The sequence below is a fragment of the Salvelinus namaycush genome, unplaced genomic scaffold, assembly GCF_016432855.1.
Source record: "Salvelinus namaycush isolate Seneca unplaced genomic scaffold, SaNama_1.0 Scaffold1093, whole genome shotgun sequence".
NCBI classification, from domain to species: domain Eukaryota; kingdom Metazoa; phylum Chordata; class Actinopteri; order Salmoniformes; family Salmonidae; genus Salvelinus; species Salvelinus namaycush.
The window spans coordinates 22,637-45,336 of NW_024057779.1; the positions used below are offsets into that span (position 1 = coordinate 22,637).

The 22,700-nt window shown below is 44.7% G+C and overlaps 1 protein-coding gene across 1 annotated transcript in view; it reads right to left on the bottom strand.

Moving 5' to 3' along the window:
- Window positions 1-6,643: 6,643 nt before the first annotated feature.
- The window catches only part of LOC120035688 (secretagogin-like), a 42,143-nt gene continuing 26,086 nt past the window's right edge, over window positions 6,644-22,700 (bottom strand). The window contains exons 6-11 of the mRNA XM_038982250.1: window positions 22,552-22,629; window positions 9,958-10,013; window positions 8,847-8,892; window positions 8,682-8,741; window positions 7,974-8,042; window positions 6,644-6,977 (exon numbers count right to left, since the gene is read on the bottom strand). Coding sequence (XP_038838178.1) covers window positions 6,846-6,977; window positions 7,974-8,042; window positions 8,682-8,741; window positions 8,847-8,892; window positions 9,958-10,013; window positions 22,552-22,629 — 441 coding nt within the window. The 3' untranslated portion in view covers window positions 6,644-6,845. The remainder of the gene's footprint in view (window positions 6,978-7,973; window positions 8,043-8,681; window positions 8,742-8,846; window positions 8,893-9,957; window positions 10,014-22,551; window positions 22,630-22,700) is intronic.

A 22,700-nucleotide genomic window follows, 5' to 3' on the forward strand; every position in this document is an offset into this window, starting at 1 on the left:
GGTCCTCCTCTAGGGGGGTAGCTTGTCCTCCTCTAGGTAGGTAGCTGGTCATCCTCTAAGGGGGTAGCTGGTCCTCTAGGGGGTAGCTGGTCCTCCTCTAGGGGGTAGCTGGTCCTCCTCTAGGTAGGTAGCTGGTCCTCCTCTAGGGAGGTAGCTGGTCCTCCTCTAGGGGGGTAGCTGGTCCTCCTCTAGGGGGGTAGCTGGTCCTCCTCTAGGGGGGTAGCTGGTCCTCCTCTAGGGGGGTAGCTGGTCCTACTCTAGGGGGTAGCTGGTCCTCCTCTAGGGGGGTAGCTGGTCCTCCTCTAGGGGGTAGCTGGTCCTTCTCTAGGGGGGTAGCTGGTCCTCCTCTAGGGGGGTAGCTGGTCCTCCTCTAGGGGGTAGCTGGTCCTCCTCTAGGGGGGTAGCTGGTCCTCCTCTAGGGGGTAGCTGGTCCTCCTCTAGGGGGGTAGCTGGTCCTCCTCTAGGGGGGTAGCTGGTCCTCTTCTAGCTATGTTGATAATTATCACACATTTTAGTTTCAGAGCTCAGCTAGAAAAGTGTGAACTCTTTATTTCTGTTCAGTTCTATTTGTGGACCACAGGAAGGGTAGCTTCTGCATGTACAACGGCTAATGTTGCTCCTAATCAACTAAACTAAACCATTCAAATCAAATCAAATCAAATTGTATTGGTCACATACACATGGTTAGCAGATTTTATTGCGAGTGTAGCGAAATGCTTGTGCTGCTAGTTCCGACAGTGAATTAATATCTAACAAGTAATCTAACAATTCCCCAACAACTACCTAATACACACAAATCTAAGTAAAGGAAGGGAATAAGAATATGTACATATAAATATATGGATGAGCAATGACAGAGCGGCATAGGCAAGATGCAATAGATGGTATAAAATACAATATATACATATGAGATGAGTAGTGCAAGATATGTAAACATTATTAAAGTGCCATTATTAAAGTGACTAGTGATCCATTTATTAAAGTGGCCAATGAGTCTGTATGTAGGCCGCAGCCTCTCTGTGTTAGTGACGCCTGTATAACATTCTGATGGCCTTGAGATTCTATATGCATTCTGAGAGTAAAGACAGCATCTGACACAACATTGAGTTTTTCTCCAACATGCAATGAACATCCTGTCAAGTGTTTTTTTTTTTATCCAATTAGATCAGTGCGTGGTTTTATCCGCTGCTTACAGGAAATCTTCCGCAGCCCCCAGACATGTATCGAGGTCATATCAGACTCAGAGATCTTGTCACCTAACAGAACAACAACAAAGTGAACGTATCTGTTTCGTACCGTAGCAGTTTGTCGTTTCCTTTCTGTTTACAGGCCATGTAGGGAACCACACCAGATGTCGATGACTAAGCCATGTTTATTCTGTCAGGTGCTGACTGATTGAGACATCCCACCCACCCACTCCTGAACGAATGAATGGGTTTCTATGGTGACCTGAACTCTCAACGGGAGCACAAGCTGCGTTCACTTCATTACACCTCTGCGTCCCAAATGGAACCCTATATATGGTGCACTACTTTTGACCAAAGCCCTACGAGCCAGTCCCCTCCACAACATGTACACAAACACTCTGATCTATCCATTGATGGATCTGAATGCAGCTGGAATGTTTTCAAGGAGTTCCTTTTCTTAGATAACCAGAGTATGTTTACCACAATCACACCATTACTGTAGTATACTTCCCCCTCTCCCCCCCTGCAAACAGCACAGACCATACAAACCATTACTGTAATATACTTCCCTCTCTCTCTCCCAGCAAACAGCACAGACCATACAAACCATTACTGTAGTATACTTCCCTCTCTCTCCCAGCAAACAGCACAGACCATACACACCATTACTGTAATATACTTCCCTCTCTCCCCCAGCAAACAGCACAGACCATACAAACCATTACTGTAATATACTTCCCTCTCTCTCCCAGCAAACAGCACAGACCATACAAACCATTACTGTAATATACTTCCCTCTCTCTCTCCCAGCAAACAGCACAGACCATACAAACCATTACTGTAATATACTTCCCTCTCTCTCTCCCAGCAAACAGCATAGACCATACAAACCATTACTGTAATATACTTCCCTCTCTCTCTCCCAGCAAACAGCATAGACCATACAAACCATTACTGTAATATACTTCCCTCTCTCTCTCCCAGCAAACAGCACAGACCATACAAACCATTACTGTAATATACTTCCCTCTCTCTCTCCCAGCAAACAGCACAGACCATACAAACCATTACTGTAATATACTTCCCTCTCTCTCTCCCAGCAAACAGCACAGACCATACAAACCATTACTGTAATATACTTCCCTCTCTCTCTCCCAGCAAACAGCATAGACCATACAAACCATTACTGTAATATACTTCCCTCTCTCTCTCCCAGCAAACAGCATAGACCATACAAACCATTACTGTAATATACTTCCCTCTCTCTCCCCCAGCAAACAGCACAGACCATACAAACCATTACTGTAATATACTTCCCTCTCTCTCTCCCAGCAAACAGCACAGACCATACAAACCATTACTGTAATATACTTCCCTCTCTCTCTCCCAGCAAACAGCACAGACCATACAAACCATTACTGTAGTATACTTCCCTCTCTCTCCCCCAGCAAACAGCACAGACCATACACACCATTACTGTAATATACTTCCCTCTCTCTCTCCCAGCAAACAGCATAGACCATACAAACCATTACTGTAATATACTTCCCTCTCTCTCTCCCAGCAAACAGCATAGACCATACAAACCATTACTGTAGTATACTTCCCTCTCTCTCCCAGCAAACAGCACAGACCATACACACCATTACTGTAGTATACTTCCCTCTCTCTCTCCCAGCAAACAGCATAGACCATACAAACCATTACTGTAGTATACTTCCCTCTCTCTCCCAGCAAACAGCACAGACCATACACACCATTACTGTAATATACTTCCCTCTCTCTCCCAGCAAACAGCATAGACCATACAAACCATTACTGTAATATACTTCCCTCTCTCTCCCAGCAAACAGCACAGACCATACAAACCATTACTGTAATATACTTCCCTCTCTCTCCCAGCAAACAGCACAGACCATACAAACCATTACTGTAATATACTTCCCTCTCTCTCTCCCAGCAAACAGCACAGACCATACAAACCATTACTGTAATATACTTCCCTCTCTCTCTCCCAGCAAACAGCACAGACCATACAAACCATTACTGTAATATACTTCCCTCTCTCTCTCCCAGCAAACAGCATAGACCATACAAACCATTACTGTAGTATACTTCCCTCTCTCTCCCCCAGCAAACAGCACAGACCATACACACCATTACTGTAATATACTTCCCTCTCTCTCTCCCAGCAAACAGCATAGACGATACAAACCATTACTGTAATATACTCCCCTCTCTCTCCCAGCAAACAGCACAGACCATACAAACCATTACTGTAATATACTTCCCTCTCTCTCCCAGCAAACAGCACAGACCATACAAACCATTACTGTAATATACTTCCCTCTCTCTCTCCCAGCAAACAGCATAGACCATACAAACCATTACTGTAATATACTTCCCTCTCTCTCCCAGCAAACAGCACAGACCATACAAACCATTACTGTAATATACTTCCCTCTCTCTCCCAGCAAACAGCACAGACCATACAAACCATTACTGTAATATACTTCCCTCTCTCTCCCAGCAAACAGCACAGACCATACAAACCATTACTGTAATATACTTCCCTCTCTCTCCCAGCAAACAGCACAGACCATACAAACCATTACTGTAATATACTTCCCTCTCTCTCTCCCAGCAAACAGCACAGACCATACAAACCATTACTGTAATATACTTCCCTCTCTCTCCCCCTGCAAACAGCACAGACCATACAAACCATTACTGTAATATACTTCCCTCTCTCTCCCAGCAAACAGCACAGACCATACAAACCATTACTGTAGTATACTTCCCTCTCTCTCCCAGCAAACAGCACAGACCATACAAACCATTACTGTAGCATGTAGGGAACCTGTCAGCACTCCGGCAGCTGTTACACCTACAGTATGTGTTCCAAATTACACCCTATTCCTTAAATAGTGCCCTACTTTTGACCAGAGCACAATGGCTCTGAGGACATCTCTGGATTCTGTTCTAAGGTCATGAATGACTGTTAGTTCTATATCTCCAGCCTATGTAGATGGGTTGAGTCAGGGTTGGCCAACTGGCGGACCGCGGAATTCGGCCCGCTGGTGGTTTTATTTGGCCTCCAAAGTTTTCTGCCCCCCCCCAAAAAATCAGCTCCGAGTGAATTTAATTTAAGAAAATCTGTTCCCAAGTATAATAGAGAGAAACATGTGATCGTATACAAATATAAACAATGTTTGAAATTATAATGTTTAAGTCACATATTATGTCTGTTTGGGCTTCTTGCGGTCAATTTTCAGTCTACAAATTGATCTGTAATTATGTTCTGGGCCCCAGACCATCCGATCAAGAAGAAATCATCCCGTGGCTGAACCTAGTTGATGATCCCTGGGTTAAGGAAATATAATCTGCATATTTAGTAGCGCTATATAATTAACAGAAGTGTAAAATGTTGGCTACTGGCCCAATGCTCTTAACCACTAGGCTACCCACTGCCCAGTGGTACTGTATACACAGGCAATATTGTACGCACTAATGTTAAATGTATCGGGAACATAGTACACAACACCAAGTGCCACTATTCTTGATTTAATTATCATTGTTAAACATCATCATATAATATTAAAAACAGCAACTCACCTAATGTACAATACAGTACTGCACTGACATGCAAATTGCCCAATAGCCAGCTATGGCCAGGCCAACAAAACAAAGCATCATTCACAACACATTCTGGAACATTGAGCATTCTCCTGCTTTCTCAGATAGATACACTTTAATTTACCAGTAGACTACCTGTATTATTCTGTATTAATTTACCAGTAGACTACCTGTATTATTCTGTATTAATTTACCAGTAGACTACCTGTATTATTCTGTATTAATTTACCAGTAGACTACCTGTATTATTCTGTATTAATTTACCAGTAGACTACCTGTATTATTCTGTATTAATTTACCAGTAGACTACCTGTATTATTCTGTATTAATTTACCAGTAGACTACCTGTATTATTCTGTATTAATTTACCAGTAGGCTACCTGTATTATTCTGTATTAATTTACCAGTAGACTACCTGTATTATTCTGTATTAATTTACCAGTATGCTACCTGTATTATTCTGTATTAATTTACCAGTAGACTACCTGTATTATTCTGTATTAATTTACCAGTAGACTACCTGTATTATTCTGTATTAATTTACCAGTAGACTACCTGTATTATTCTGTATTAATTTACCAGTAGACTACCTGTATTATTCTGTATTAATTTACCAGTAGACTACCTGTATTATTCTGTATTAATTTACCAGTAGGCTACCTGTATTATTCTGTATTAATTTACCAGTAGACTACCTGTATTATTCTGTATTAATTTACCAGTAGACTACCTGTATTATTCTGTATTAATTTACCAGTAGACTACCTGTATTATTCTGTATTAATTTACCAGTAGACTACCTGTATTATTCTGTATTAATTTACCAGTAGACTACCTGTATTATTCTGTATTAATTTACCAGTAGACTACCTGTATTATTCTGTATTAATTTACCAGTAGACAACCTGTATTATTCTGTATTAATTTACCAGTAGACTACCTGTATTATTCTGTATTAATTTACCAGTAGACTACCTGTATTATTCTGTATTAATTTACCAGTAGACTACCTGTATTATTCTGTATTACTTTACCAGTAGACTACCTGTATTATTCTGTATGAATTTACCAGTAGACTACCTGTATTATTCTGTATTAATTTACCAGTAGACTACCTGTATTATTCTGTATTAATTTACCAGTAGACTACCTGTATTATTCTGTATTACTTTACCAGTAGACTACCTGTATTATTCTGTATTAATTTACCAGTAGACTACCTGTATTATTCTGTATTAATTTACCAGTAGACTACCTGTATTATTCTGTATTAATTTACCAGTAGACTACCTGTATTATTCTGTATTAATTTACCAGTAGACTACCTGTATTATTCTGTATTACTTTACCAGTAGACTACCTGTATTATTCTGTATTAATTTACCAGTAGACTACCTGTATTATTCTGTATTAATTTACCAGTAGACTACCTGTATTATTCTGTATTAATTTACCAGTAGACTACCTGTATTATTCTGTATTAATTTACCAGTAGACTACCTGTATTATTCTGTATTAATTTACCAGTAGGCTACCTGTATTATTCTGTATTAATTTACCAGTAGGCTACCTGTATTATTCTGTATTAATTTACCAGTAGGCTACCTGTATTATTCTGTATTAATTTACCAGTAGGCTACCTGTATTATTCTGTATTAATTTACCAGTAGGCTACCTGTATTATTCTGTATTAATTTACCAGTAGGCTACCTGTATTATTCTGTATTAATTTACCAGTAGGCTACCTGTATTATTCTGTATTAATTTACCAGTAGACTACCTGTATTATTCTGTATTAATTTACCAGTAGACTACCTGTATTATTCTGTATTAATTTTAATCACAAGAAAACACAATTGATATCATTCAGAACAGTGCTTGTTCCACAACATGCTAAAACACTGGCAGCTGTTGTCTTTGTCATCTTTGTTTTTGAAGATTGGACATAAAGTTCTGGGTGTTCTGGATGTCTCAGAGTGAAGGGAGGGGTCAGTAGTAGAGGGCTTCTCTGTACGGGGAAGACTAGGCCTTTTTGGGCTTCATTCCCAGGCACAGCGCCAGCTCATTCCTCTGGATCTTTCCATCTTTGTTGACGTCACAGTGTCCCAGCAGCACAGCCCTCAGTTTGTCCAGCTCTGGACCAGTGATGCTGGGCTGGATGGAAGATCAACAGGTAAAACACATTAGTAGTGAAGATGTGTTTGTAAGATGTATTTTATATTGCACAAAAATTGCTCTTCCAGGACAATAAAGATCTATTGAATGTGTGGGCTAAAGTTAATGTATTCTGTAAGTTCAATGAGGTCAAGAGGTCAAGGAGCATTTCATCTGTTGTTGATGGATACAGAGAACACTGGGCACAATCGATGTCCTTATGGCCAGCCTGGACAGAGAACACTGGACACAATATATGTCCTTATGGCCAGCCAGGACAGAGTACACTGGAGACAATAGATGTCCTTTGGGCCAGCCAGGACAGAGAACACTGGATACAATAGATGTCCTTTGGGCCAGCCAGGACAGAGAACACTGGACACAGTAGATGTCCTTTAGGCCAGCCAGGACAGAGAACACTGGACACAGTAGATGTCCTTAAGGCCAGCCAGGACAGAGAACACTGGACACAGTAGATGTCCTTTGGGCCAGCCAGGACAGAGAACACTGGACACAGTAGATGTCCTTTGGGCCAGCCAGGACAGAGAACACTGGACACAGTAGATGTCCTTAAGGCCAGCCAGGACAGAGAACACTGGACACAGTAGATGTCCTTAAGGCCAGCCAGGACAGAGAACACTGGACACAATAGATGTCCTTAGGGCCAGCCAGGACAGAGAACACTGGACACAGTAGATGTCCATTGGGCCAGCCAGGACAGAGAACACTGGACACAGTAGATGTCCTTTGGGCCAGCCAGGACAGAGAACACTGGACACAGTAGATGTCCTTAAGGCCAGCCAGGACAGAGAACACTGGACACAATAGATGTCCTTAGGGCCAGCCAAGACAGAGAACACTGGACACAATAGATGTCCTTAAGGCCAGCCAGGACAGAGAACACTGGACACAGTAGATGTCCTTTGGGCCTATAATAGGATCATGTTTGTGGCACATTCATAAAGATATTGTCTGATATTCTTCCCCACAACTCACCCTGACCAGTTCCATCATGTCTTTTACAAAGCCATCCACCTCTGGTCCTTCCAAAGCTCCGGTGTTACTCTGACCAATGGAGAAGAGAGAACATAGAACTCATTAAAAGCTCCGGTGTTACTCTGACCAATGGAGAAGAGAGAACATAGAACTCATTAAAAGCTCCGGTGTTACTCTGACCAATGGAGAAGAGAGAACATAGAACTCATTAAAAGCTCCGGTGTTACTCTGACCAATGGAGAAGAGAGAACATAGAACTCATTAAAAGCTCCGATGTTACTCTGACCAATGGAGAAGAGAGAACATAGAACTCATTAAAAGCTCCGGTGTTACTCTGACCAATGGAGAAGAGAGAACATAGAACTCATTAAAAGCTCCGGGTGTTACTCTGACCAATGGAGAAGAGAGAACATAGAACTCATTAAAAGCTCCGGTGTTACTCTGACCAATGGAGAAGAGAGAACATAGAACTCATTAAAAGCTCCGGTGTTACTCTGACCAATGGAGAAGAGAGAACATAGAACTCATTAAAAGAGCATCATGCCAACATTCTAATCTCTCTTCTCTGAATTCTCTGAATCTCTCTTCTCTGAACCAAACATCCTTATTTTGCAACTCGTATTTAATTTACAGACCATATAGAGGAAGCAGTTGCCCTGCAAATCAAATCCAACATCCCAGCCCCAAGGGTACTCTGTCTGTACTCACAACATCATAGTGGTTGAATATTTTGTCAAAGTCTCTCTTTCTGTCTTCTTGACTGGAGGCCTGTAAACAGAGTCAATTATGGTTAGTTTCATCTGTCCATTTTCCTAAGATGATTTAGCAGAGTAATGTAATGAGCATTAGGAGAAACACATCAACTGAACTCACATCCATTTTGAACTGTAGCATGAAATTCTCTTCTAGAGCCAGGATCCTAAAGGAAAACGTGAAATAAACAACAATTTGATCAAGCAAAACAGCATAGTCAGAAAAGGTATTGATACTACAGTATAGAGTCAATCAGAAGTACCTGACCAAACGGTTCAGTATTCAGAAGTGTAATAGAGTCAATTAGAAGTACCTGGCCAAACGGTTCAGTATTCAGAACTGTAATAGAGTCAATTAGAAGTACCTGGCCAAACGGTTAGGTATTCAGAATTGTAATAGAGTCAATTAGAAGTACCTGGCCAAACGGTTCAGTGTTCAGAACTGTAATAGAGTCAATTAGAAGTACCTGGCCAAACGGTTCAGTATTCAGAAGTGTAATAGAGTCAATTAGAAGTACCTGGCCAAACGGTTCAGTATTGAGAATTGTAATAGAGTCAATTAGAAGTACCTGGCCAAACGGTTCAGTATTCAGAATTGTAATAGAGTCAATTAGAAGTACCTGACCAAACGGTTCAGTATTCAGAATTGTAATAGAGTCAATCAGAAGTACCTGGCCAAACGGTTCAGTATTCAGAATTGTAATAGAGTCAATTAGAAGTACCTGGCCAAACGGTTCAGTATTCAGAATTGTAATAGAGTCAATCAGAAGTACCTAGCCAAACGGTTCAGTATTCAGAATTGTAATACAGTCAATTAGAAGTACCTGGCCAAACGGTTCAGTATTCAGAATTGTAATAGAGTCAATTAGAAGTACCTGGCCAAACGGTTCAGTATTCAGAATTGTAATAGAGTCAATAAGAAGTACCTGACCAAACGGTTCAATATTCAGAATTGTAATAGAGTCAATTAGAAGTACCTGGCCAAACGGTTCAGTATTCAGAATTGTAATAGAGTCAATTAGAAGTACCTGGCCAAACGGTTCAGTATTCAGAATTGTAATAGAGTCAATTAGAAGTCCCTAGCCAAACGGTTCAGTATTCAGAATTGTAATAGAGTCAATTAGAAGTACCTGGCCAAACGGTTCAATATTCAGAATTGTAATAGAGTCAATTAGAAGTACCTGGCCAAACGGTTCAGTATTCAGAATTGTAATAGAGTCAATTAGAAGTACCTGGCCAAATCGTTCAGATCCAAGCGACCATCCTTATTTTTGTCAAAAATGTTCATCTGTTAGAAAAAAGGAATTGATGCATAATAAAACATGTGTAATTTTGGTTCAAGACAGACCAACGGAGATATTACATATATTTGGCGATTACTGGTTTTCCTGCTTAAAAAAGCCAACTAAACATGTTTGTCAATGGTTTAGAATCAAGCACAAATAAACACCTGTTGACGCAGGTTAGCGTTTTTCATTATGAATGTTGTTCTGGAGGCAGCTCTGCAGAGTGGTCACTAGCTGGCAAAGCCACAACGTGATTAAACCCAGCCCTAACCTTAACCACACTACTAAGCCTAATGCCTAACCCTAACCTTAACCACACTGCTAAGCCTAATGCCTAACCTTAACCACACTGCTAAGCCTAATGCCTCACCCTAACCTTAACCACACTGCTAAGCCTAATGCCTAACCCTAACCACACTGCTAAGCCTAATGCCTAACCTTAACCATACTGCTAAGCCTAATGCCTAACCCTAACCTTAACCACACTGCTAAGCCTAATGCCTAACCCTAACCCTAACCACACTGCTAAGCCTAATGCCTGACCTTAACCACACTGCTAAGCCTAATGCCTCACCCTAACCTTAACCACACTGCTAAGCCTAATGCCTAACCCTAACCTTAACCACACTGCTAAGCCTAATGCCTAACCCTAACCTTAACCACACTGCTAAGCCTAATGCCTAACCCTAACCTTAACCACACTGCTAAGCCTAATGCCTAACCCTAACCCTAACCACACTGCTAAGCCTAATGCCTAACCCTAACCTTAACCACACTGCTAAGCCTAATGCCTAACCCTAACCTTAACCACACTGCTAAGCCTAATGCCTAACCCTAACCCTAACCACACTGCTAAGCCTAATGCCTAACCCTAACCCTAACCACACTGAGAGACAGAACGGGGTGATGCCAGACCAGGCCAGGGTGAGAGACAGAACAAGGGGATGCCAGACCAGGCCAAGGTGAGAGACAGAACGGGGTGAAGCCAGACCAGGCCAGGGTGAGAGACAGACAGGGCAGGGTGAGAGACAGACAGGGCAGGGTGAGAGACAGACACTGTGATGCCAGACCAGGCCAGGGTAAGAGACAGACAGGGCAGGGTGAGAGACAGTCACTGTGATGCCAGACCAGGCCAGGGTAAGAGACAGACAGGGCAGGGTGAGAGACAGACAGGGCAGGGTGAGAGACAGACACTGTGATGCCAGACCAGGCCAGGGTAAGAGACAGACAGGGCAGGGTGAGAGACAGACAGGGCAGGGTGAGAGACAGACAGAGTGACTCGGTATGAGAGGTGTGACAGTTTCCCGCCAGACACTGGTAATCTAATATCTCAGTCTGTTAGATGAGATGATTAATACAGCTGGACAGAGTGATCTGCTGCTGGCTGCCACAACACAGCCCTGTCACGGTCCCAAATGACTCCCTATTCCCTATATAGTGCACTACTTTTGACCAGAACCCTATGGCACCCTGTTCCCTATATAGTGCACTACTTTTGACCAGAACCCTATGGCACCCTGTTCCCTATATAGTGTACTACTTTTGACCAGGGCCCATAAGGAATAGGATGCCATTTGGGAACGCATTACCCTGTCTGATGAACTGGAGAGACAGAGACCACACCTGGCTGCAGGATGAAGACATTTGGGAACGCATTACCCTGTCTGATGAACTGGAGAGACAGAGACCACACCTGGCTGCAGGATGAAGACATTTGGGAACGCTTTACCCTGTCTGATGAACTGGAGAGAGAGAGACCACACCTGGCTGCAGGATGAAGACATTTGGGAACGCATTACCCTGTCTGATGAACTGGAGAGAGAGAGACCACACCCGGCTGCAGGATGAAGACATTTGGGAACGCATTACCCTGTCTGATGAACTGGAGAGAGAGAGACCACACCTGGCTGCAGGATGAAGACATTTGGGAACGCATTACCCTGTCTGATGAACTGGAGAGAGAGAGACCACACCCGGCTGCAGGATGAAGACATTTGGGAACGCATTACCCTGTCTGATGAACTGGAGAGACAGAGACCACACCTGGCTGCAGGATGAAGACATTTGGGAACGCATTACCCTGTCTGATGAACTGGAGAGAGAGAGACCACACCTGGCTGCAGGATGAAGACATTTGGGAACGCATTACCCTGTCTGATGAACTGGAGAGAGAGAGACCACACCTGGCTGCAGGATGAAGACATTTGGGAACGCATTACCCTGTCTGATGAACTGGAGAGAGAGAGACCACACCCGGCTGCAGGATGAAGACATTTGGGAACGCATTACCCTGTCTGATGAACTGGAGAGAGAGAGACCACACCTGGCTGCAGGATGAAGACATTTGGGAACGCATTACCCTGTCTGATGAACTGGAGAGACAGAGACCACACCTGGCTGCAGGATGAAGCCATTTGGGAACACATTACCCTGTCTGATGAACTGGAGAGAGAGAGACCACACCTGGCTGCAGGATGAAGCCATTTTCTCCTCACTGGGAATCTGAGTCAGTGAAGTCCATTTAAAGTTAGCGTAGAAGTTAGAACGTTTTCAGAGAAGGGAACAAGCCTCAGGGTATGGATAAGATTGGAAAAACAAGTCAGTGACAGGTGCCAGTATAATGCGATGACCCTTTGACAGGAGTCTGGGAACAAGCCACATCGGGGCAGCAGGTGGTTAGAGTGTTGGGCCAGTAACCGAAAGGTTGGTGGATTGAGTCGCCGAGCTGACAAGGTAAAAATCTGTCGTTCTGCCCCTGAACAAGGCAGTTAACCCACTGTTCCTAGGCAGTCATTGTAAATAAGAATATGTTCTTAACTGACTTGCCTAGTTAAATAAAGGTCAAATAAAAATACATATTAAACATCCTGAAGATCCAGTACCGTTTATACACAGCGGGGCGCGGGGCAAAGTTGGTTGAAATCTGGTTGTAATGAACGTCACTGAAACCAGATTTACCTGCTGAATCTATACCACGTTCATGAAAGGCACTCTGAAAGAGCCATGAATAAGGTTAATTTACCCCGCATTAATGGTTCTAGAGACTGATGACTGCATTAGGTTGATTAGACGTTGTGCTTGAGTTATCTTCTTTTACACACACTGGAGAGAGAGATTGTAAATCAGTGGGTAAGGGACTATAAAGACTGCGTGTCATGGCCAAAAGGGAATGGAAGCATCCCAAGACTAGCAACAGGAACCAAGAGGATATCGTTAGTACAGGCCCTATGTTCCTCCAGGAACCAAGAGGATATCATTTGTACAGGCCCTATGTTCCTCCAGGAACCAAGAGGATATCTTTAGTACAGGCCCTATGTTCCTCCAGGAACCAAGAGGATATCGTTAGTACAGGCCCTATGTTCCTCCAGGAACCAAGAGGATATCTTTAGTACAGGCCCTATGTTCCTCCAGGAACCAAGAGGATACCGTTAGTACAGGCCCTATGTTCCTCCAGGAACCAAGAGGATATCTTTAGTACAGGCCCTATGTTCCTCCAGGAACCAAGAGGATATCTTTAGTACAGGCCCTATGTTCCTCCAGGAACCAAGAGGATATCTTTAGTACAGGCCCTATGTTCCTCCAGGAACCAAGAGGATATCTTTAGTACAGGCCCTATGTTCCTCCAGGAACCAAGAGGATACCGTTAGTACAGGCCCTATGTTCCTCCAGGAACCAAGAGGATACCGTTAGTACAGGCCCTATGTTCCTCCAGGAATCAAGAGGATATCTTTAGTACAGGCCCTATGTTCCTCCAGGAACCAAGAGGATAACTTTAGTACAGGCCCTATGTTCCTCCAGGAACCAAGAGGATAACTTTAGTACAGGCCCTATGTTCCTCCAGGAACCAAGAGGATAACTTTAGTACAGGCCCTATGTTCCTCCAGGAACCAAGAGGATAACTTTAGTACAGGCCCTATGTTCCTCCAGGAACCAAGAGGATATCTTTAGTACAGGCCCTATGTTCCTCCAGGAACCAAGAGGATATCTTTAGTACAGGCCCTATGTTCCTCCAGGAACCAAGAGGATATCTTTAGTACAGGCCCTATGTTCCTCCAGGAACCAAGAGTACAGGCCCTATGTTCCTCCAGGAACCAAGAGGATATCATTTGTACAGGCCCTATGTTCCTCCAGGAATCAAGAGGATATCGTTAGTACAGGCCCTATGTTCCTCCAGGAATCAAGAGGATATCTTTAGTACAGGCCCTATGTTCCTCCAGGAACCAAGAGTACAGGCCCTATGTTCCTCCAGGAACCAAGAGTACAGGCCCTATGTTCCTCCAGGAACCAAGAGGATATCGTTAGTACAGGCCCTATGTTCCTCCAGGAACCAAGAGGATATCGTTAGTACAGGCCCTATGTTCCTCCAGGAACCAAGAGGATATCATTAGTACAGGCCCTATGTTCCTCCAGGAACCAAGAGGATATCATTAGTACAGGCCCTATGTTCCTCCAGGAACCAAGAGGATATCTTTAGTACAGGCCCTATGTTCCTCCAGGAATCAAGAGGATAACTTTAGTACAGGCCCTATGTTCCTCCAGGAACCAAGAGGATATCTTTAGTACAGGCCCTATGTTCCTCCAGGAACCAAGAGTACAGGCCCTATGTTCCTCCAGGAACCAAGAGTACAGGCCCTATGTTCCTCCAGGAACCAAGAGGATATCTTTAGTACAGGCCCTATGTTCCTCCAGGAACCAAGAGGATATCTTTAGTACAGGCCCTATGTTCCTCCAGGAACCAAGAGTACAGGCCCTATGTTCCTCCAGGAACCAAGAGGATATCTTTAGTACAGGCCCTATGTTCCTCCAGGAACCAAGAGTACAGGCCCTATGTTCCTCCAGGAACCAAGAGGATATCTTTAGTACGGGCCCTATGTTCCTCCAGGAACCAAGAGTACAGGCCCTATGTTCCTCCAGGAACCAAGAGGATATCATTAGTACAGGCCCTATGTTCCTCCAGGAACCAAGAGGATATCATTAGTACAGGCCCTATGTTCCTCCAGGAACCAAGAGGATATCTTTAGTACAGGCCCTATGTTCCTCCAGGAACCAAGAGGATATCGTTAGTACAGGCCCTATGTTCCTCCAGGAACCAAGAGGATATCGTTAGTACAGGCCCTATGTTCCTCCAGGAACCAAGAGGATATCTGTAGTACAGGCCCTATGTTCCTCCAGGAACCAAGAGGATATCTTTAGTACAGGCCCTATGTTCCTCCAGGAACCAAGAGGATATCTTTAGTACAGGCCCTATGTTCCTCCAGGAACCAAGAGTACAGGCCCTATGTTCCTCCAGGAACCAAGAGGATATCATTTGTACAGGCCCTATGTTCCTCCAGGAATCAAGAGGATATCTTTAGTACAGGCCCTATGTTCCTCCAGGAACCAAGAGGATATCATTAGTACAGGCCCTATGTTCCTCCAGGAACCAAGAGGATACCGTTAGTACAGGCCCTATGTTCCTCCAGGAATCAAGAGGATATCTTTAGTACAGGCCCTATGTTCCTCCAGGAACCAAGAGGATATCGTTAGTACAGGCCCTATGTTCCTCCAGAAACCAAGAGGATATCTTTAGTACAGGCCCTATGTTCCTCCAGGAACCAAGAGGATATCATTAGTACAGGCCCTATGTTCCTCCAGGAACCAAGAGGATATCGTTAGTACAGGCCCTATGTTCCTCCAGGAACCAAGAGGATATCTTTAGTACAGGCCCTATGTTCCTCCAGGAACCAAGAGGATATCTTTAGTACAGGCCCTATGTTCCTCCAGGAACCAAGAGGATATCTTTAGTACAGGCCCTATGTTCCTCCAGGAACCAAGAGGATATCTTTAGTACAGGCCCTATGTTCCTCCAGGAACCAAGAGTACAGGCCCTATGTTCCTCCAGGAACCAAGAGGATATCATTTGTACAGGCCCTATGTTCCTCCAGGAACCAAGAGGATATCTTTAGTACAGGCCCTATGTTCCTCCAGGAACCAAGAGGATATCTTTAGTACAGGCCCTATGTTCCTCCAGGAACCAAGAGGATATCTTTAGTACAGGCCCTATGTTCCTCCAGGAACCAAGAGGATATCTTTAGTACAGACCCTATGTTCCTCCAGGAACCAAGAGGATATCTTTAGTACAGGCCCTATGTTCCTCCAGGAACCAAGAGTACAGGCCCTATGTTCCTCCAGGAACCAAGAGGATATCATTTGTACAGGCCCTATGTTCCTCCAGGAATCAAGAGGATATCGTTAGTACAGGCCCTATGTTCCTCCAGGAATCAAGAGGATATCTTTAGTACAGGCCCTATGTTCCTCCAGGAACCAAGAGTACAGGCCCTATGTTCCTCCAGGAACCAAGAGTACAGGCCCTATGTTCCTCCAGGAACCAAGAGGATATCGTTAGTACAGGCCCTATGTTCCTCCAGGAACCAAGAGGATATCGTTAGTACAGGCCCTATGTTCCTCCAGGAACCAAGAGGATATCATTAGTACAGGCCCTATGTTCCTCCAGGAACCAAGAGGATATCATTAGTACAGGCCCTATGTTCCTCCAGGAACCAAGAGGATATCTTTAGTACAGGCCCTATGTTCCTCCAGGAATCAAGAGGATAACTTTAGTACAGGCCCTATGTTCCTCCAGGAACCAAGAGGATATCTTTAGTACAGGCCCTATGTTCCTCCAGGAACCAAGAGTACTGGCCCTATGTTCCTCCAGGAACCAAGAGTACAGGCCCTATGTTCCTCCAGGAACCAAGAGGATATCTTTAGTACAGGCCCTATGTTCCTCCAGGAACCAAGAGGATATCTTTAGTACAGGCCCTATGTTCCTCCAGGAACCAAGAGTACAGGCCCTATGTTCCTCCAGGAACCAAGAGGATATCTTTAGTACAGGCCCTATGTTCCTCCAGGAACCAAGAGTACAGGCCCTATGTTCCTCCAGGAACCAAGAGGATATCTTTAGTACGGGCCCTATGTTCCTCCAGGAACCAAGAGTACAGGCCCTATGTTCCTCCAGGAACCAAGAGGATATCATTAGTACAGGCCCTATGTTCCTCCAGGAACCAAGAGGATATCATTAGTACAGGCCCTATGTTCCTCCAGGAACCAAGAGGATATCTTTAGTACAGGCCCTATGTTCCTCCAGGAACCAAGAGGATATCGTTAGTACAGGCCCTATGTTCCTCCAGGAACCAAGAGGATATCGTTAGTACAGGCCCTATGTTCCTCCAGGAACCAAGAGGATATCTGTAGTACAGGCCCTATGTTCCTCCAGGAACCAAGAGGATATCTTTAGTACAGGCCCTATGTTCCTCCAGGAACCAAGAGGATATCTTTAGTACAGGCCCTATGTTCCTCCAGGAACCAAGAGTACAGGCCCTATGTTCCTCCAGGAACCAAGAGGATATCATTTGTACAGGCCCTATGTTCCTCCAGGAATCAAGAGGATATCTTTAGTACAGGCCCTATGTTCCTCCAGGAACCAAGAGGATATCATTAGTACAGGCCCTATGTTCCTCCAGGAACCAAGAGGATACCGTTAGTACAGGCCCTATGTTCCTCCAGGAATCAAGAGGATATCTTTAGTACAGGCCCTATGTTCCTCCAGGAACCAAGAGGATATCGTTAGTACAGGCCCTATGTTCCTCCAGAAACCAAGAGGATATCTTTAGTACAGGCCCTATGTTCCTCCAGGAACCAAGAGGATATCATTAGTACAGGCCCTATGTTCCTCCAGGAACCAAGAGGATATCGTTAGTACAGGCCCTATGTTCCTCCAGGAACCAAGAGGATATCTTTAGTACAGGCCCTATGTTCCTCCAGGAACCAAGAGGATATCTTTAGTACAGGCCCTATGTTCCTCCAGGAACCAAGAGGATATCTTTAGTACAGGCCCTATGTTCCTCCAGGAACCAAGAGGATATCTTTAGTACAGGCCCTATGTTCCTCCAGGAACCAAGAGGATATCTTTAGTACAGGCCCTATGTTCCTCCAGGAACCAAGAGGATATCTTTAGTACAGGCCCTATGTTCCTCCAGGAACCAAGAGTACAGGCCCTATGTTCCTCCAGGAACCAAGAGGATATCATTTGTACAGGCCCTATGTTCCTCCAGGAACCAAGAGGATATCTTTAGTACAGGCCCTATGTTCCTCCAGGAACCAAGAGGATATCTTTAGTACAGGCCCTATGTTCCTCCAGGAACCAAGAGTACAGGCCCTATGTTCCTCCAGGAACCAAGAGTACAGGCCCTATGTTCCTCCAGGAACCAAGAGGATATCGTTAGTACAGGCCCTATGTTCCTCCAGGAAACAAGAGGATATCTTTAGTACAAGCCCTATGTTCCTCCAGGAACCAAGAGGATATCTTTAGTACAGGCCCTATGTTCCTCCAGGAACCAAGAGGATATCTTTAGTACAGGCCCTATGTTCCTCCAGGAACCAAGAGGATATCTTTAGTACAGGCCCTATGTTCCTCCAGGAACCAAGAGGATATCTTTAGTACAGGCCCTATGTTCCTCCAGGAACCAAGAGGATATCTTTAGTACGGGCCCTATGTTCCTCCAGGAACCAAGAGTACAGGCCCTATGTTCCTCCAGGAACCAAGAGGATATCTTTAGTACGGGCCCTATGTTCCTCCAGGAACCAAGAGTACAGGCCCTATGTTCCTCCAGGAACCAAGAGGATATCATTAGTACAGGCCCTATGTTCCTCCAGGAACCAAGAGGATATCATTAGTACAGGCCCTATGTTCCTCCAGGAACCAAGAGGATATCTTTAGTACAGGCCCTATGTTCCTCCAGGAACCAAGAGGATATCGTTAGTACAGGCCCTATGTTCCTCCAGGAACCAAGAGGATATCGTTAGTACAGGCCCTATGTTCCTCCAGGAACCAAGAGGATACCGTTAGTACAGGCCCTATGTTCCTCCAGGAACCAAGAGGATACCGTTAGTACAGGCCCTATGTTCCTCCAGGAACCAAGAGGATATCTTTAGTACAGGCCCTATGTTCCTCCAGGAATCAAGAGGATATCTTTAGTACAGGCCCTATGTTCCTCCAGGAACCAAGAGGATATCTTTAGTACAGGCCCTATGTTCCTCCAGGAACCAAGAGGATATCTTTAGTACAGGCCCTATGTTCCTCCAGGAACCAAGAGTACAGGCCCTATGTTCCTCCAGGAACCAAGAGGATATCTTTAGTACGGGCCCTATGTTCCTCCAGGAACCAAGAGTACAGGCCCTATGTTCCTCCAGGAACCAAGAGGATATCTTTAGTACGGGCCCTATGTTCCTCCAGGAACCAAGAGTATAGGCCCTATGTTCCTCCAGGAACCAAGAGGATATCATTAGTACAGGCCCTATGTTCCTCCAGGAACCAAGAGGATATCATTAGTACAGGCCCTATGTTCCTCCAGGAACCAAGAGGATATCTTTAGTACAGGCCCTATGTTCCTCCAGGAACCAAGAGGATATCTTTAGTACAGGCCCTATGTTCCTCCAGGAACCAAGAGTACAGGCCCTATGTTCCTCCAGGAACCAAGAGGATATCATTTGTACAGGCCCTATGTTCCTCCAGGAACCAAGAGGATATCTTTAGTACAGGCCCTATGTTCCTCCAGGAATCAAGAGGATATCTTTAGTACAGGCCCTATGTTCCTCCAGGAATCAAGAGGATATCTTTAGTACAGGCCCTATGTTCCTCCAGGAACCAAGAGGATATCATTAGTACAGGCCCTATGTTCCTCCAGGAACCAAGAGGATACCGTTAGTACAGGCCCTATGTTCCTCCAGGAATCAAGAGGATATCTTTAGTACAGGCCCTATGTTCCTCCAGGAACCAAGAGGATATCGTTAGTACAGGCCCTATGTTCCTCCAGGAACCAAGAGGATATCGTTAGTACAGGCCCTATGTTCCTCCAGGAACCAAGAGGATATCTTTAGTACAGGCCCTATGTTCCTCCAGGAACCAAGAGGATATCGTTAGTACAGGCCCTATGTTCCTCCAGGAACCAAGAGGATATCGTTAGTACAGGCCCTATGTTCCTCCAGGAATCAAGAGGATGTCTTTAGTACAGGCCCTATGTTCCTCCAGGAACCAAGAGGATATCTTTAGTACAGGCCCTATGTTCCTCCAGGAACCAAGAGGATATCTTTAGTACAGGCCCTATGTTCCTCCAGGAACCAAGAGGATATCTTTAGTACAGGCCCTATGTTCCTCCAGGAACCAAGAGGATATCTTTAGTACAGGCCCTATGTTCCTCCAGGAACCAAGAGGATATCTTTAGTACAGGCCCTATGTTCCTCCAGGAACCAAGAGTACAGGCCCTATGTTCCTCCAGGAACCAAGAGGATATCTTTAGTACAGGCCCTATGTTCCTCCAGGAACCAAGAGTACAGGCCCTATGTTCCTCCAGGAACCAAGAGGATATCTTTAGTACAGGCCCTATGTTCCTCCAGGAACCAAGAGGATATCGTTAGTACAGGCCCTATGTTCCTCCAGGAACCAAGAGGATATCGTTAGTACAGGCCCTATGTTCCTCCAGGAACCAAGAGGATACCGTTAGTACAGGCCCTATGTTCCTCCAGGAACCAAGAGGATACCGTTAGTACAGGCCCTATGTTCCTCCAGGAACCAAGAGGATATCTTTAGTACAGGCCCTATGTTCCTCCAGGAATCAAGAGGATATCTTTAGTACAGGCCCTATGTTCCTCCAGGAACCAAGAGGATATCTTTAGTACAGGCCCTATGTTCCTCCAGGAACCAAGAGGATATCTTTAGTACAGGCCCTATGTTCCTCCAGGAACCAAGAGTACAGGCCCTATGTTCCTCCAGGAACCAAGAGGATATCTTTAGTACGGGCCCTATGTTCCTCCAGGAACCAAGAGTACAGGCCCTATGTTCCTCCAGGAACCAAGAGGATATCTTTAGTACGGGCCCTATGTTCCTCCAGGAACCAAGAGTATAGGCCCTATGTTCCTCCAGGAACCAAGAGGATATCATTAGTACAGGCCCTATGTTCCTCCAGGAACCAAGAGGATATCATTAGTACAGGCCCTATGTTCCTCCAGGAACCAAGAGGATATCTTTAGTACAGGCCCTATGTTCCTCCAGGAACCAAGAGGATATCTTTAGTACAGGCCCTATGTTCCTCCAGGAACCAAGAGTACAGGCCCTATGTTCCTCCAGGAACCAAGAGGATATCATTTGTACAGGCCCTATGTTCCTCCAGGAACCAAGAGGATATCTTTAGTACAGGCCCTATGTTCCTCCAGGAATCAAGAGGATATCTTTAGTACAGGCCCTATGTTCCTCCAGGAATCAAGAGGATATCTTTAGTACAGGCCCTATGTTCCTCCAGGAACCAAGAGGATATCATTAGTACAGGCCCTATGTTCCTCCAGGAACCAAGAGGATACCGTTAGTACAGGCCCTATGTTCCTCCAGGAATCAAGAGGATATCTTTAGTACAGGCCCTATGTTCCTCCAGGAACCAAGAGGATATCGTTAGTACAGGCCCTATGTTCCTCCAGGAACCAAGAGGATATCGTTAGTACAGGCCCTATGTTCCTCCAGGAACCAAGAGGATATCTTTAGTACAGGCCCTATGTTCCTCCAGGAACCAAGAGGATATCGTTAGTACAGGCCCTATGTTCCTCCAGGAACCAAGAGGATATCGTTAGTACAGGCCCTATGTTCCTCCAGGAATCAAGAGGATATCTTTAGTACAGGCCCTATGTTCCTCCAGGAACCAAGAGGATATCTTTAGTACAGGCCCTATGTTCCTCCAGGAACCAAGAGGATATCTTTAGTACAGGCCCTATGTTCCTCCAGGAACCAAGAGGATATCTTTAGTACAGGCCCTATGTTCCTCCAGGAACCAAGAGGATATCTTTAGTACAGGCCCTATGTTCCTCCAGGAACCAAGAGGATATCTTTAGTACAGGCCCTATGTTCCTCCAGGAACCAAGAGTACAGGCCCTATGTTCCTCCAGGAACCAAGAGGATATCTTTAGTACAGGCCCTATGTTCCTCCAGGAACCAAGAGTACAGGCCCTATGTTCCTCCAGGAACCAAGAGGATATCTTTAGTACAGGCCCTATGTTCCTCCAGGAACCAAGAGGATATCGTTAGTACAGGCCCTATGTTCCTCCAGGAACCAAGAGTACAGGCCCTATGTTCCTCCAGGAACCAAGAGGATATCTTTAGTACAGGCCCTATGTTCCTCCAGGAACCAAGAGTACAGGCCCTATGTTCCTCCAGGAACCAAGAGGATATCTTTAGTACAGGCCCTATGTTCCTCCAGGAACCAAGAGGATATCGTTAGTACAGGCCCTATGTTCCTCCAGGAACCAAGAGTACAGGCCCTATGTTCCTCCAGGAACCAAGAGGATATATTTAGTACCTCCAGGAACCAAGAAGAACACATTTTCAGCATTTGTTTTGAAATAGTATTTATTAATTATGAAATTATGAAAAATATGAATAACATTCCACCATTGAGGCCACTAGGGGGCGCCTTGGTCATTTGACTACAGGAAAGGGCTAGGAGACTGCTGTTTTACCATTGCGTCTGTGTACTCATCCAGTTTGCTGGAGGACACAGCCTTCCCGTGCTGCTGGAACAAGTCCTTCAGGAAACCCTGTTTACAAAGAAGGAGAGAGGAAATTAAAAGGGCATGGCTTATTGGTTTATTTCCTGAATCCCTGAAAT